The sequence below is a fragment of the Salvelinus alpinus genome, chromosome 6 (genome assembly GCF_045679555.1).
Source record: "Salvelinus alpinus chromosome 6, SLU_Salpinus.1, whole genome shotgun sequence".
NCBI lineage: Eukaryota > Metazoa > Chordata > Actinopteri > Salmoniformes > Salmonidae > Salvelinus > Salvelinus alpinus.
Window position 1 is genome coordinate 40,119,074 of NC_092091.1, and position 14,873 is coordinate 40,133,946.

The window sequence follows — 14,873 nt, forward strand, 5'->3', positions numbered from 1 at the left end:
CTATGACAACAATGCTGGCCCTATTTCCTGACTGGAGGAGTGATGGTTTGGCAGTTAAGCTAGGCTAGGCTAGGCTAACCCACCAGCTAACAAACCAGACCAGACTCCAGGGCTGAATGGTGGTAAAACGATGTGAGCACCTGTGAGGACTGCAGAAGGCTAAGGAAGGACTATGGGAAAGGGAGGGATAGGAGTTAGGGATGGGGGGAGAGGGGGCGGAGAGGGTGAGGTGGGCAGTGTGGGGTTTTAAGGCACCGTTATTGGGCACTGTCTCCATTCGTTCCCCCCTAAACCTGTGAATGTGACGCAGCACATCGGGTTGGACAAGCTGGTTGCTTTGGAGACAGTGGGGAAGGCCAGTGTTGTCCAAGATGGCATGAAAGAGATCAGAGGCTGGCCAAACCATAAGCCTTCACTTCATAATGATGGACCCTGAGAAAGAGGAGGAGTTTCTGCATGACAGGATAGAAGGGGGCTGGATTTGGGTGTTCTAACATCTCTAAACTGATCTTAGTGAAAGACAGCATTTACACACGCATACACACACACACACACACACACACATACACACGTTGAGTTGGGTCACAGTCACTCACACTTTAAATACAGTGGAAAAGTCCCTCCATCTCTCTCTAAAAGAATAGTGCAGATGATTCATTTCTCTCTCTCTTGTTTCAATACAAGGTGAGGAGGTTCCCATAGCACAGAGCAGATAGCTGTAGATGATGGACAGAAGGCTTGGCCTATAGGCTTCTCCCTCCCTCCCCCCTCTGTCCCCCCTCCCTTCCCTACCCGGCAGTCATGTGACCTGAGGTCAACAGTCTGGCGCTCTTTTGACTGTGCTTTGTGAAGTGCCGGAGTGAAAAAAAGTCTCTCTCCTATTCCTTCGTTCTTTCTCTCCATCCATCCGTTCTCTCTCTGCTTCTCATTTGTTCTCCAGGTTGTTGCACTGGGATTCTCCTCTCTCCTTTCCATCGTAGCTGGGGAGAGGCTGACCGTACTTATCCACACACCAGCAGTAACCTCGCTTCCTCCCTTTGGATGGACGGCACTGCAGAGAGAGAGACAGAAAGAGAGTGAGAAATAAAGAAAGATAGAGTTACATTTAATTCAATATAACAACCAACCTTCTATCATATAAAACGCTTTTCAACTTTGACAAACTAGAAAGGGAGTTTTTTTCTGTCAGACGTGTGCAGCCTTCACCAAGCTGTATCTCATAGGCAGGTAACACCAGTATGGGAAGGACTAACACACTAACACCATTCAACTAGCCCTGGCAGCCTAGAAACACTCCGAGAGCGAAAGAGGAGAGAGGGATAGAGAGAGAGAGACAGAGTAACCTCCTGCCAAATGTATGACCATATTAGAGACACATATTTCCCTCAGATTACACAAATCCACAAAGAATTTGAAAACAAACCCAAGTTTGACAAACTCCCATATATACTGGGTGAAATACCACAGTGTGCCATCACAGCAGCAAGATTTGTGACAAGTTGCCACAAGAAATAGGCAACCAGTGAAGAACAAACACCATTGTAATACAACCCATATTTATGTTTATTTATTTTCCCTTTTGTACCTTAACCATTTGCACATCGCTACAACACTGTATAGACATAATATGACATTTGAAATGTCTTTATTCTTTTGGAACTTCTGTGAGTGTAATGTTTACTGTAAATTTTTATTGTTTATTTCACTTTAGTTTATTATCTATTTCACTTGCTTTGGCAATGTTAACATGTGTTTCCCATGCCAATAAATCCCTTGACTTGAATTGAGAGAGAGAGAGCTTTTAGAGAGCGGGGGAGACCGGCCGACTGGGTAAAGGGTAGAAAGACACAGGGGATAGGGTAGAGTGGGACGAAGTAAAGGGGGTGAGGACACAAAGGGTGTGAGGACAGAGATATAGTAAGAGGACAGAGAGGGGGTGAGGACAAAGAGGGGAAAGAGGACAGAGAGGGGTTGAGGTAAGAGGACAGAAAGGGGAAAGATGACAAAGAGGGGAAAGGACATCGATTTGAAACAGATTAGCATTTTCACTGAGAGCACATAAATTGTTGATCCAACTCAAGGTGTCAGAAAAAAATTACGCACCCCCCTCCCCAACGTAAAAAATATTTTACATTTAACACACTCTTCCGGTTGCTGACAATGATCAGCTAGGGGGAAATTATAATTATAAATATATCAAATATATGCAATCAATTTTCCACCAACAGGTTTCTGTGCCTATGCACCAAACAACCAATAAACAAGACATACCGACATGCTTTGCATTTTCAACACCACGATAAATAGACTATCAATCTGGACAAACAGAAAACACATCCCTCCCTACCCTGTAGGCTTACCCAGTACCGAAAGCTTAGCTTGACAATCTATGAATGTCATTAAACTTGTGTGGTGTTTTGTAACAGATGTCTCTTTCCATTCATCAAATTGCCTCTGCATAGTTTGGGTTGATTGATTTATTTTGTCAGTTAAAAAACACTACATGCACAGGAGGTTGGTGGCACCTTAATTGGGGAGAACGTGCTCATGGTAATGACTGGAGCGGAATCAGTGGAATTGTATCAAATACATCAAACACATGGTTTCCATTCCATTTGCTCCGTTCCTGCCATTATTATGAGCCGTTCTCCACTCAGCAGCTGCCACTGACTACATGACCATGTGGACACCTGCTCGTGGAACATCTTATCACAAAATCCTGGGCATTAATATGGAGTTAATCACCACTTTGCTGCTATAACAGCCTCTGCTCTTCTGGGAAGGCTTTCCACTCGATGTTGGAACATTGCTGTGGGAACTTGCTTCCATTCAGCCACAAGAGCGTTATTGTGGTTGGTCACTGATGTTGGAGGATTAGGCCCCCAACATCCCAAAGGTGTTCGATGGGGTTGAGGTCAGGGCTCTGTGCAGGCCAATCAAGTACTTCCACACCGATCTTGACAAACCATTTCTGTAATGACCTCGCTTTGTGCATGGGGGAATTGTCATGCTGAAACAGGAAAGGGCCTTCCCCAAACTGTTGCCACAAGGTTGGATGCACAGAATAGTCTACAAAGTCATTGTATGCTGTAGCATTAATATTTCCCTTCACTGGAACTAGGGGGCCTAGGGCAAACCATGAAAAACAGCCCCAGACCATTATTCCTCCTCCACCAAATTTTGCAGTTGGCACTATGCATTTGGGCAGGTAACGTTCTCCCAAACCCAGATTCGTCCGTCGGACTCCCAGATGGTGAAGCGTTTTCACTGCTCCAGAGTTAAACGGCAACAAGCTTTACACCACTCCAGCTGATGCTTGGCATTGAGCATGGTGATCGTGGGACTTGTGTGCGGCTGCTCGGCCATTGAAACCCATTTCATGAAGCTCCCGACTAACAGTTATTGTGCATATGTTGCTTCCAGAGGCAGTTTGGAACTTGGTAGTGAGTGTTGAAACCGAGGACAGACAATTTTTACCCGCTACACGCTTCAGCACTCGGCGGTCCTGTTCTATGAGCTTGTGGGGCCTACCACTTCGCGGCTGAGCAGACCTACTTATGAGCAGACCTACTTATGAGCAGACCTACTTGTCAAATGGCAGCCAAGCATCGATCATCATGTCACCAGAATAAGACCCTTGGTATTTATTGAAAGGAGCATCAACCTCATCACTGTGCACTTTCACCACCCTGTGAAGTTCATCAAAACTTAATCTGAAGCCTAATAAACTGCATGCTTTCCCATGATGTGGTGATACATTTTATCAGACATGTAGGCTACTTTACTCGCATGAAAAGGTTGGATGGAAACCTGGTGAATGTCAAGCCATTTTGAGGATGCTGGAATTATATTTTGGACGAACGTGCGCATGCCTACAGGAGACTTTTGAAGTAGCCTGATCAGATTAAAGCATGTTTATGCCACACATAAAAGGTAATACAAAATTTGAACGCTAAATATTTAGGCTATATTGTAGCGGTAGGTTCTCGGTGCATGAGGAACAGCTGCTCGGATTGTTCCGGACGACTGTGTGATAACGCTCTCGGTAGCCGATGTGAGCAAGATCTTTAAACAGGTCAACATACACAAAGCAGCGGCCCCAGACGGATTACCAGGATGTCTACTCAAAGCATGCGTGGACCGACTGGCAAGTGTCTTCACTGACATTCTCAACCTCTCCCTGACCGAGTCTGTAATACCTACATGTTTCAAGCAGACCACCATAATCCCTGTGCCCAAGGAAGCGAAGGTAACCTGCATAAATGATTACCGCCCGTAGCACTCACGTCGGTAGCCATGAAGTTCTTTGAAACGCTGGTCATGGCCCACATCAACAGCGTCATCCTGGATACCCTAGATCCACTACAACAGATGACAGATGAATCTCAATCGCTCTCCACACTGCCCTTTCCCACCTGGACAAAAGGAACACCTATGGGAGAATGCTGTTCATTGACTACAGCTCAGAGTTCAACACCATAGTGCCTACAAAGCTCATCACTAAGCTAAGGACCCTGGGACCAAACAACTCCCTCTACAACTGGATCCTGAACTTCCTGATGGGCCAACCCCAGGTGGTAAGGGTAAGCAACAATACATCTGCCACGCTGATCCTCAACACGGGGCCCCTCCTGTACTCCCTGTTCACCCATGACTGCGTGGCCAAGCGCGACTCCAACACAATCATTAAGTTTGCTGACAACACAACAGTGGTAGGCCTGATCACTGACAACGACGAGACAGCCTATAGAGAGCAGGTCATAGACCTGGCCATGTGGTGCCAGGACAACAACCTCTCCCTCAATGTGATCAAGACAAAGGAGATGATTGTGGACTACAGGAAAAATATTCTCATCGACGGGGCTGCAGTGGGGCAGGTTGAGAGCTTCAAGTTCTTTGGTGTCCACATCACCAACAAAACTAACATGGTCCAAGCACACCAAGACAGTTGTGAAGAGGGCACGACAAAACGTATTCCCCCTCAGGAGACTGAAAATATTTGGCATGGGTCATCAGATTCTCAAAAGGTTCTACAGCTGCACCATCGAGAGCATCCTGACTGGTTGCATCACTGTCTGGTATGGCAACTGCTCAGCCTCTGACCACAAGGCACTACAGAGGGAAGTGCAAATGGCCCAGTACATCACTGGGGTCAAGCTTCCTGCCATCCAGTACGTCTATACCAGGCGGTGTCAGAGGAAGGCCCTAAAGATTGTCAAAGACTCCAGCCACCCTCGTCATAGACTGTTCTGTCTGTTACCGCAGGATAAGCGGTAACGGAACACCAAGTCTAGGTCCAAGAGGCTTCTAAACAGCTTCTACCCCCAAGCCATAAGACTCCTGAACATCTAATCAAATGGCTACCTAGGGGTTAGGGTTATTTACACCGCTGCTACTCTCTGTTGTTATCATCTATGCATAGTCACTTTAATAACTCTACCTACATGTGCATATTACCTCAACTAACCGGTGCCCCCGCACATTGACTCTGTACCGGTACCCCCTTGTATATAGTCTCGCTATTGATATTTTACTGCTGCTCTTTAATTACTTGTGACTTTTATTTCTTATTCTTATCCATATTTTTTTTAACTGCATTGTTGGTTAGGGGCTCGCAATTTCACTGTAAGGTCTACATCTGTTGTATTCGGCGCATGTGACTAATAAAAATGTGATTCGATTTGATTATCGCATATTGAACAACGACTGTCCTGGTTTAGGGACACCGATCCCGTAGAAGTTAACTCTGTCTTAAACTGCATTGTTGGTTAAGGGCTTGTAAGTAAGCATTTCACGGTAAGGTGTTGTATTCTGCGCATGTGACAAATACAGTTGATTTGATTTGAGAGCGTGTGTTAAGCTTTCCTGAATAACTGGGCCTGCTGGGAGGATATGTGGCCACATTATTGTAGGACGACTTGGGAGAATGATGATTTGCAACATTCAGTATCAGAAGTAAAAATACAGCCAGACTGGCCTGCTATTGGGCCTATCTAGACCGTATAAACGGTTGAGAGTAGACCCACGACTGATCCAAATCGACTGAAACATTCAAATCAAAAAGCTTCTGCGTCGTTATTCAAATGACATTTTCACTGCAGCCTAGAATTTTGTACTCACATGTAAACAATAATGCAATTAATCATTGCATTGTGGTGTTGCAGGCTACTATAGTCTAGGTAGGATAACTGTATTGTCCCTAAACAAGATCAATAGGGGAGCTTTTTGAACTGTGTGTTTAATGTCTTCTCTGTACATTCATGCGCAATGATGCACCTGGCGTGTCCGCGGCCTATCAGATATTCCTATTTGTTCTTGTTGATTCATATAAAAAATTTATGCAGCTTTGAATATTTGTATGTGTGGTATGACTGCTAGTTAGTCTATTGCAGATCTGGACAAACAATCCACCTACCACTATTGTCACTATGACGGCAGGATAGACCACTGGTAGACTGTACCGACCTGTGGTATAGTAAAAGTTAGCACATTGAAAAGCGTAGTACATAAGGGAAGTACCAAAACACAGTGATATAGGAGAGGAGCATGCAAGCTGATGAGGAAATTTGGCTAGGATGGAAGAAATTAACAGGGCACAACCCTCCCCTGTGCCCAATGAAAAAAACACACAACCCTCCCCAAAGCAAAACAAAAAAGTTTGACAACCCTCCCTATTTTGGACCACCCCTCCCCCCCGGTAAATTGCGATCTGTCCCTAATGTAATAATAACGCCTTTTCTCCACAGCCACCTGCCAGACTGTGTGTGTCCTATTGCTCCACTCCTTTCTTCCCCTGTTTGCTGACCTCAATTTATCTCTCTCCTCTCCACCCACCCTTATTTTCTCTCTCTCTCTCTCTCTCTCTCTCTCTCTCTCTCTCTCTCTCTCTCTCTCTCTCTCTCTCTCTCTCTCTCTCTCTCTCTCTCTCTCTCTCTCTCTCTCTCTTGCCTTTCTTAACTTGGATGTTATTCAAAATCGTGTGCAAGCCAGGCTTCAGCAGAACTCAAACATCACGTTCACGGACAAGAATGTGTGTGTACATGTGCGTGCGTGTGTGTCTCTATTTCTCTCTGAAAGGATCTGTGTATCAGGCTTGCAGGGTGCTACAGTAAGGGTTCTATTCAATCTGTAAAGCTGAAGAGTGGCAGATTCTGCGATACAAATGTAAAAGTAATTTTCGATTTAGCGGACATATAGAGCGAGGAGAGGATACGGCGTGAGCGAGTGAGAGTGAAATAGTGTGATGGTAAACATGGAATTGCTATAATATTTGTCAGGGCCAGTTGGAGGGCCGTGGGGAAAGGAGCACTGCTATTTTGGGCATCTGGCACACGCTCAAAATCATCTGGAGCTGATTATGGCCCCCCCACACAAACACAAACACACACACCCACAGGTACTTAGCCAGCCATTCAGCAAACCAGCTAGCCAGCGAACTAGTCAGCCAGTCAGCCATCCAGCGATCCAGCCAGCAAACCAGTCAGCCAGCCAGTCAGCCAGCCACCAGCCAGTCAGTCAGTCAGTCAGTCAGTCAGTCAGTCAGTCAACTGCAAGCCAGCAGCCACCCACCATCCCTTCATCCCTTCATCCAGCCGGCCAGTCACCCACCCACCCACCCACCCACCCACCCAACCACCCACCCACCCACCCACCCACCCACCATCCATTCGTACAGCCTTCCAGTCTGCAAGCTAGCCAGTCAGACAGTGAGTCAGACACCAGCCAGCCAGCCAGCCAGCCAGCTGAGCACTAGGATCAAAGACTGCTTTATGGAGAGGAAAACAAATTAAAATACCTGCACCAACTACAGGACTCTGTCTGCTTCTGAAATTGCACCCTATGCCCTATATCGTGCACTACTTTAGACCAAGGCACTATAAAGGGAATAGGGTAACCCCATTCTCACAGTACTGTCATCTTGGCCCACAGAATGTCCTTCCTTCCCATCATTCCTTTTCCTCATTTTTTCTTTCACCACAGCTCCTCCTTCCCTTCTTCCCTGCCTTGCTCCTCTCCTCTCCTCTGGGGCAGGTTCTATTTCTTCTATGACCAGCGGATGAGACAGGGGAAGAGAGCTTAACATTGTGTTCCTGAGATGGTTAATGATGATGGAGTCCTGGGAATGTGTGTGTGTGCATGCGTGCGTGCGTGTGCATGCTTATGTGTGTGTAGGTGTGTATGTGTGTGAGTGCGTTTCTGTGTATGCATGCATGCATGTATATGTAGGGGGAAGATTGTGTCACCCCCCCAAAAAATATACTATAGTATACTATGATATAAATACTATAGTATTCACTGTAGTATTTTTGTGGACTTTACTGTCTAGTTCGCAAAAATACTACAACGAATACTGTAGTATACTTAAGTATACTGTTTATACTTTAGTATTTACAGTTAACTATAGTATACATACTGTAGTAAAAGAAAACTGTAGTATATACTATAGTAATTAATGTAGTGTTTTGGTGGATTGTAGTATACTGTAGTATTTACTGTAGTGTTTTTGCAGACATTACTGTAGTATTTACCATAGTGTTTTTGTTTTATTATCTTTGACATAGAAGTGGAGGCTTTCTCCTTCAGTATAAATACTAAAAGAGTAAAATTTGCATAAACGGTAGGTAGGATAGTATAAGCACTTCCGCTATTTTTCATAACCTGTAGGGAATACAATATATGGTATATACTGTACTTGGCATGTAGATTTCTCAAGTATGGGTGGCTCAAATTTCAATATGGGGAGGGGAATGGGTAGGGTACATGTAAATAATATACTGCAGTATTTACTATAGTAAAAGTGAGTGTAGTGTTTTTGCGGACTGTAGTGTTTTGCTGATATTACTGTTGTATTTACTACAGTGTTTTTTTGTGTGGAAAATACTGTAGTATTTACTGTAGTATTTTACAGTATAGTAAAACATTATATAGCAAGTACTACACATGCTTGAGGGATAATACAGTGTGTAGTATAGTATTCTACGGTATACAACAGTTTACCATAGAATTCTATGGTAAGTACTGTAGTATTCGTTCATGTGGCTCAGTATGTGGAAAAGAGAGAGGCGAGAGAGCGAGAGTAAGCAAGTGTGCACGTGTGCATTCCCTACATGCTTGGCTACCTGTGAGTTTCCGTTCAGTCTCTGTTTCATCTGTGAACTATTAGCAGTGTCATCTCCACTAGCTAGCATGTAGTCTTTCTCTCTCTCTTTCTTTGCATCTTCTATCTAAACCTCCCTAACCTAGTCTGATCCCAAATAGTACCCTAATCCCTAAACTTATTTATTGGCACTGTCTGTGAAAGAGCCTGCCTGTCTCCCTCCTTTCCCCATCTTGAGTCTGACCCTGAGTGGGGATTCATAGACCCTAAACCCTAGCACCTAAGCCCTAAATGCTAAAACCCTAGCCCTTGAGCCCTTAAACCTTAAATGCTCAACTCTACTCCCTTGAGCCCTAGCCACTGAGCCCTAGCCCCTGAGCCCTAACGGTGTCCACATGGCTGATGCTAACAGAGCACACTTCATCCACCCCACACATTCATAATGCTGCATTTATAGGTGTGTGTGTGTGTGTGCATGTGTGTGTGCGTGCTCATAATGCTTCCTTTATGGCTGTGTGAGTGTGTTGTATATTGTATATGAGTGTGTGCACTTATAATGCCCTTTTTTGGGCTAATAGCAGCGCCACCGAGCGTCACGGACATTAAAAAGAGCCTGGCTGACCAAAGGGTAAACACAGGCTCGTAAAACATGTGTGTGTGTTTGTGTGTGTATGTGTGGGGGTGTGTGTGTATATATATATATATATATATATATATATATATATGTGTGTGTGTGTGCGTGCGTGTGTGTGCATGTATGTGTGTGTGTGTGGGAGTAACTCCCTGGCCCGCAAATGGCTGCAGGATATTGCTTTTCTAAATAAAGCTGGGCTAATGAGAGCCTCAGTGCAGCTACTCTGAAATGAGCACAGAGCACAGGCGTACATTCACAAGTAAAGGACTCACTTGCCACAACCAAATCTGCCTATTTCTCCAACATCATAAGGAATGAACAAGGAAACCCAAGAGTGCTCTTCTCAACCATCAGCAAACTTCTCCGCCTATTGGACAACCCCTCTCTCACAATCACCACCAACCTCTGTGACAGTTTTCTGGCCTTCTTTCAAAACAAAGTGGAGGCTATCTACCAACAGCTGCAACAGTCTGCCCCTTCATCTGCTCCCCCCGACAGGATTACCTGACTCACCACCTGTGAAAAGGCATTCTCCCTTGTCAATGAAACCACCATTACAAAATTATTTTCTCAATCCAAAACCACAACCTGCTCCCTTGACCCCATGCCCTCTGCCTTAGTTAAGGCATGCCGCCCTGTTCTCTGCCCCCTGGTGGTCAAGATTGTGAATGCGTCCCTCACATCTGGCATTGTTCCTACTCTAAAAACAGAGGCTATAACTCCCATTCTGAAAAAACAGGGCCTGGACCCTGAGATCCTCACCAGCTACCAGCATATCTCAAACCTCCCCTTCCTCGCCAAAGTGCTTGAGCGAATGGTAGCATCAAAAATCCAACAACACATGGCCTCTCATAATTGGGCTTCGGGGCAATGCATGACACTGAAACTGCCTTGGTAAAGGCAGTGAACAACCTTCTCTATGCTGCTGATGCTGGGACCATCTCCATCCTCATCCTCCTGGACCTGTCTGCAGCATTTGACACCGTCATCAGATTTTAATTGACCGCATGGAGAGGCTTCTTGGAGTTTCCGGATCACCCCATGTCTGGTTCCACTCCTATCTATCTGATAGAAATACGTTTGTCTCCCTTGGCAACTGCAGGTCTGCCCCAGGTGTCACACACGGCTCAGTGTTAGGTCCATTACTGTTTAGTATTTACATGCTACCCCTTGGGTAAGCGGTCAGAGCCTCCATCAATTTGGACTCAAATGTCCCTGTTATGCAGATGACACACAAATCTAGATCCACACAAAACCCAACTCCACTCTGCCATCCCCCTCTGTTGTTGACTGTCTCCGTGAAGTGAAAACTTGGTTGAGCAATAACTTTTTAAAATGAATAGACAACAAAACAGAGATCATGCTCATGGGCCCCAACTCCCTTAACATGACAGTCGACGACTGCACCATCCACTCCAACTCCGCAGTCAGGAACCTTGGTGTTACATTTGACCCCACTCTTTCATTTGAACCCCACATCCGGAATGTCACCAAGTCAGCTTTCTTCCACCTCAAAAACATCTCACAACTCAGACCCTATCTCACTGACCCCACTGCTGAAACCCTCATTTACGCCTTTGTTTTATCACGCCTGGACTACTGCAATGCCATTCTCTACAGACTCCCCGGAAAAACACTGGACAGACTTCAACATATTCAAAATTCAGCTGCGCAATTCACACACACCAGACCTTGGAACCACATCACCCCTACCCGCATCAAACTCCACTGGCTCCCAGTTCAATACAGGATCATCTTCAAATTGTTCATGCTTACCTACAAAGCACTCAATGGACTGGTGTCCACATAATGTAAGTGCTGTTATTGTGAAGTGAAAATTTCTAGGAGCAACAATGGCTCAGCCACGAAGTGGTAGGCCACACAAGCTCACAGAACGGGACTGCCGAGTGCTGAAGCGCGTAGCGCGTAGAAAATCATCTATTTGCAACATCTGGTTGCAACACTCACTACCAAGTTCCAAACTCCCTCTGGAAGCAACGTCAGCACAATAACTGTTTGTTGGGAGCTTGATGAAATGGGTTTCCATTGCCGAGCAACTGCACAGAAGCCGAAGATCACCATGCAAAATGCCAAGGATCGGCTGGAGTGGTGTAAAGCTCGCCGCCATTGGACTCTGGAGCAGTGAAAATGTGTTCTCTGGAGTGATGAATCACGCTTCACCATCTAGCAGTCCAGGAGAACGCTACCTGCCCCAATGCATAATGCCAACTGTAAAGTTTGGTGTGGGAGGAATAATGGTTTGGGGCTATTTTTCATGGTTCGGGCTAGGCCCCTTAGTTCCAGGGAAAGTTTTTGTGCAGAAATTCTTCAGTTTCAAAATCAAGTCAAATCAAATAAATCAAATAAATAAACCAATTATTTGTAACGAATACAACCGGTGTAGACCTTACAGTGAAATGCTTACTTACAAGCCCTTAACCAACAATGCAGTTTTGAGAAAAATAAGAGTTAAGAAAAGATTTACTAAATAAACTAAAGTAAAAAATATTAAAAAGTAACACAATAAAATAACAATAACAAGTGCCTTCTGAAAGTTTTCAGACCCCTTGACTTTTTCCACATTTTGGTAGGTTACAGCCTTATTCTAAAATTGATTCAATTGGATTTATTTCATCATCAATCTACCCACAATACCCCATAATGACAAAGAAAAAATAGTTTTTTCGAAGAAAAAAAAAAATGTATTACAAATAATACAATTAAATATTACATTTACATAAGTATTCAGACCCTTTAATCAGTACTTTGTTGAAGCACCTTTGGCAGCGACTACAGCATCGAGTCTTCATGGGTATGAAGCTACAAGCTTGGCACACCTGTATTTGGGGAGTTTCTCCCATTCTTCTCAGCATATCCTCTCAAGCTCTATCAGGTTGGATGGGGAGCGTTACTGGTCAGACCTTTTCAGGTCTCTCCAGAGATGTTCGATCAGGTTCAAGTCCGGGCTCTGGATGGGCCACTCAAGTACATTCAGAGACTTGTCCCGAAGCCACTCCTGTGTGGTCGTTTTCCAGTTGGAAGGTGAAACTTCACCCCAGTCTGAGGTTCTAAGCGCTCTGGAGCAGGTTTTCATCAAGGATTTCTCTGTACTTCGCTCCGTTCATCTTTCCCTCGTTCCTCACTAGTCTCCCAGTCCCTGCCGCTGAAAAACATCCCCACAGGATGATGCTGTCCAAAGTTCTTCCATTTAAGAATGATGGAGGCCAGTTTGTTCTTGGGGACCTTCAATGCTGCAGACATTTTTTGGTATCCTTACCCAGATCTGTGCCTCGACACAATCCTGTCTCGGAGCTCTATGGACAAATCCTTTGACCTCATGGCTTGGTTTTTGCTTTGACATGCACTGTCAACTATGGGACCTTATATTGACAGGTGTGTGCCTTTCCAAATCATGTCCAATCAAATGATTTTACCACAGGTGGACTCAAGTCAAGTTGTAAAAACATCTCAACGATTGTAAATGGAAACAGGATACACCTCAGCTCAATTTCAAGTCTCATAGCAAAGGGTCTGAATACTTATGTAAATTAGGTAATTGTTTTTTATTTTCAAATACAAATTTCTAAAACACTGTTTTCACTTTTTCATTATGGGGTATTGTGTGTAGATTACTGAGGATAATTTATAAAACATTTTTTTTAGAATAAGGCTGTAACGTAACAAAATGTGGAAAAAGTCAAAGGGTCTGAATACTTTCCGAAGGCACTGTATACATGGGGTACTGGTACCAAGTGTGCTGAGGTACAAATTAGTAGAGGTAATAGAGGTAATATATACATTACCCGTCAAAAGTTTGGACACAGCTACTCATTCCAGGGATTTTTTTATGTTTACTGTTTTCTACATTGTAGAATAATAGTGAAGACATCAAACAATGAAATAACACACATGGAATCATGTAGTAACCAAAAAAGTGTAGTAACCACAACCTTTGGCTTGATGATAGCTTTGCACACCCTTGGCATTCTCTCAATTAGCTTTATGAGGTAGTCACCTGAAATGCATTTCAATTAAAAGGTGGCATTGTTAAAAGTTAATTTGTGGAATTTCTTTCCTTAATGCGTTTGAGCCAATCAGTTGTGTTGTGACAAGATAGGGTTGGTATACAGAAGATAGCCCAATCTGGTAAAAGACCAAGTCCATATTATGGCAAAAAAGCAAAGGGAAACGACAGTCCATCATTACTTTTAGACATGAAGGTCAGTCAATCCAGAAAATGTCACGAACTTTGAAAGTTTCTTCAGGTGTAGTCGCAAAAAACCATCAAGCGCTATGATGAAACTGGCTCTCATGAGGACCGCCACAGGAAAGGAAGACCCAGAGTTACTTCTGCTGCAGAGGATACGTACATTAGAATTACCAACCTTAGAAATTGCAGCCCAAATAAATGCTTCACAGAGTTCAAGTAACAGACAAATCTCAACATCCGCTGTTCAGAGGAGTCTGTGTGAATCAGACCTTCATGGTTGAATTGCTGCAAAGAAAAGAGTTCTAAAGGACACCAATAAGAAGAAGATACTTGCTTGAGCCAAGAAACAATGGACAATAGACGGGTGGAAACCTGTTCTTTGGTCTGAAGAGTCCAAATTTGAATTGGCCTCCACAATCACCCGACCTCAACCCAATGAAGATCGTTTGGGATGAGTTGGCCCGCAGAGTGAAGGAAAATAAGACAACAAGTGCTCAGCATATGTGGGAACTCCTTCAAGACTGTTGGAAAAGCATTCCAGTTGAAGCTGGTTGAGAGAATGCTAAGTGTGGAAAGCTGTCATCAAGGCAAAGGGTGGCTACTTTAGATTTTTTTAACACTTTTTTAGTTACTACATGATTCCATATGTGTTATTTCATTGTTTTTGATGTCTTCACATTATTCTATAATGTAGAAAATAGTTAAAATAAAGAAAAACACTTGGTGGTGACACTGTCTGTGATTTATTTAAAATTCTAGGCACACTTAACCAGCGTGGCTACCACAGCATTCTGCAGTGATACGCCATCCCATCTGGTTTGCGCTTAGTGGGACTATAATTTATTTTTCAACAGGACAAATACCCAACACCTCCAGGCTGTGTAAGGGCTATTTGACCAAGAAGGAGAGTGATGGAGTGCTGCATCAGACGA

General features: G+C 44.2%; 1 protein-coding gene across 1 annotated transcript in view; it reads right to left on the bottom strand.

Moving 5' to 3' along the window:
• Positions 1 to 798: 798 nt before the first annotated feature.
• LOC139578682 (insulin-like growth factor-binding protein 3) overlaps positions 799 to 14,873 on the bottom strand; it is a 53,599-nt gene continuing 39,524 nt past the window's right edge. Inside the window, exon 4 of the mRNA XM_071406615.1 lies at positions 799 to 1,051. Coding sequence (XP_071262716.1) covers positions 926 to 1,051 — 126 coding nt within the window. The 3' untranslated portion in view covers positions 799 to 925. The remainder of the gene's footprint in view (positions 1,052 to 14,873) is intronic.